General features: G+C 43.8%; 1 protein-coding gene across 1 annotated transcript in view; it reads right to left on the bottom strand.

Moving 5' to 3' along the window:
* The window catches only part of LOC119589877 (multifunctional procollagen lysine hydroxylase and glycosyltransferase LH3-like), a gene marked incomplete at its 5' end in the record, with an annotated part of 15,040 nt that overhangs the window by 9,135 nt on the left and 3,405 nt on the right, over window positions 1–2,500 (bottom strand). The window contains 2 exon segments of the mRNA XM_037938507.1: window positions 296–441; window positions 1,177–1,551. Of these exon segments, the coding sequence (XP_037794435.1) occupies window positions 296–441; window positions 1,177–1,551 (521 nt within the window).

The raw sequence follows: 2,500 nt of genomic DNA, 5'->3' as shown, positions 1-2,500 counted from the left end.
AGTGAGGGATGAGGGAGGGAGGGAAGGAGGGAGGGAGAGAGTGTGGGAGAGAGAATGAGACAGAGAGAGAGACAGAGAGAGAGACAGAGAGAGAGAGAAGAGAGAGAGAGAGAGAGAGAGAGAGAGAGAGAGAGAGAGAGAGAGAGGAAGAGAGAGAGAAAAAAGAGAGAAAGAGAGGAAGAAAAAAAGGACAGAGAAAGACAGACAGACAAACAAACATATAGAGAGACCGGATCTATCACAAACCACAACCACAACCACAACCACAACCACAACCACAACCACAACCACGAACCGTATTATAGACCAAAACGACGGTCTTGTTTGGGTGGAGGCCAGTGGCGAGGAGAGAGCCGAGGGCGTCTTCGAGGAAAGGCTGTGGGCGGGTCACGAACACGCCCACCAGCGTCACCCCGCTCACGTTCAGGAGGAGTTCGGGCTCTGTGGGCGTGGGCGTAGGTATATTAGATGTGGTGGTGGGGGGAGGGGGGAGGGGGAGAGGGGGGATGTTTGTGAGGGAGGGGGATGAAGGTGTGTGTGTGTGTGTGTGTGTGTGTGTGTGTGTGTGTGTGTGTGTGTGTGGTGTGTGTGTGTGTGTGTGTGTGTGTGTGTGTGCGAGCGTGTGTGAATGTGTGTGAAACTTGGATATATTCGTGTATTTAAAGTCGTGTATTATACAGAATATCAGATCCTAATTTCCACATGAAATTAACAAGAATGCAACAGACCCCCTGCAATTCATTAAACAGTAAACCAATCCGTAACTTATTTTTTTTTCTCTCTCTCTCTCCGCGTCATGTGAAGCCGAGGTTAATTAAATAGATGTAATTATAACTCCTATCTTAATCACAAATGTTTTTTTTTTTATGAATATCATCGTGTTTTAGAGAGCTGTAACATTATTAATCTAATTCTCTGCTATCGTGATTGGCATCGACATTGAGAACAATATTTTTATAGGAACATCATTAGTATTATGAGAATAGGATTATTATTTTTAGGAATAAGACCTTACCATCGAACGTGTTTTCAACAAAATGATATCACTCCCATTCGTAAGAATATTAACCGCAAACTAAAAAGTATTGTATTCATTATCACAAACAAACATTACAATCGTCAGTGTCACCGTCAAAATGAACAAGAAACACAATAACAAAAACAAAAGTAACTCACCATCCGAAGTAATGCAATCGACGCATCCGACACCCGGCTCATGACTCCCGACCAGGTAATCCGAAACAGCGAGGAGTACCGACCGCCCCCTCTCGCTCGTAGGCGTGGCCAATACGACAGAAGGGGCGTGGCCACTCACTCTAAACTCATACCGTGACCTATCACCTTCCTCGACCTCCGTGACCTCCAATCCGTGGTTGTTGACGTGCGAAAGGTCATTCAGAACATGGAATGCGCGACCCTCTGAGTCGAATCGGCTTCGATACTTGCTTCGGAGTTCAGGGTCACGACGCAAGATCTCGACCAGTTCAGCGAAATCACTCACGCTTTCCGCACGTGCCGCCTGCCTCACGACCTTACCCCAGCCGACCAGAGCTGTGACAGGGTAAAGAGTAAACAGAAATAGATAAGAGTATGTGTGAGATTAAGTAAGTATGAGTGAGTTCAGGGAGGAGAGCTAAAAAAGCGGGAAACAGTGTGTAAAAGTTCGATACAGTTATTTTGGACGTGTAAATGAGATTTATATTTTCCTTCAGAGTATGAACAATAATTGTAAATTGCTTCAGTTCCGATGATGGGTTAGTATCTCGTACAAAACGTGATTTTTTCAGATATTTAATCATAATGATATTATTAAGATGATGACAAAAGAACGGTAATGATAATTATAATGATAATAATAGTGATAAAGATAATAATATTAAGGATAATGATAATTATAATGATAATAATAGTGATATTGATAATAATGATAATGATGGTGATAATAACCAAATAACGATAATGGTAACAACAATGAGAATGAGAATGATAGTAATGGGGTTGAAGATGACGACTATAACAACAATACCGCAATTATTATGATGCAAAAACATAATAAACCAGTGGAAGCGACATTGTGTGTGTGTGTGTGTGTGTGTGTGTGTGTGTGTGTGTGTGTGTGTGTGTGTGGTGTGTGTGTGTGTGTGTGTGTGTGTGGTGTGTGTGTGTGTGTGGGGGTGTGTGTGTGGGTGTGTGTGTGTGTGTGTGTGTGAGAGAGAGAGAGAGAGAGAGAGAGAGAGAGAGAGAGAGAGGAGAGAGAGAGAGAGAGAGAGAGAGAGAGAGAGAGAGAGAGAAGAAACAGGGAGATAGAGGAGGGGAGAGGAAGAGAGAGAGAGACAGAGGGGGGGGGGGAAACAGAGGGAGAGAGAGGGGGGAGGGGAAAATACAGAGAGAGAGAGAGAGACAGACAAACACAAAGGCAACGACAGAGACAGAGAAATAAGGGCACAGAAATAAGCAGAAACAGAGAGAGACCACGATAAAGACAGCCACATAGACAGGA

The sequence above is a fragment of the Penaeus monodon genome, chromosome 26 (assembly GCF_015228065.2).
Source record: "Penaeus monodon isolate SGIC_2016 chromosome 26, NSTDA_Pmon_1, whole genome shotgun sequence".
Lineage (NCBI taxonomy): Eukaryota > Metazoa > Arthropoda > Malacostraca > Decapoda > Penaeidae > Penaeus > Penaeus monodon.
Note: the sequence above shows the minus strand (reverse complement) of the source record. Positions and strands in the feature narration are given on the sequence as shown.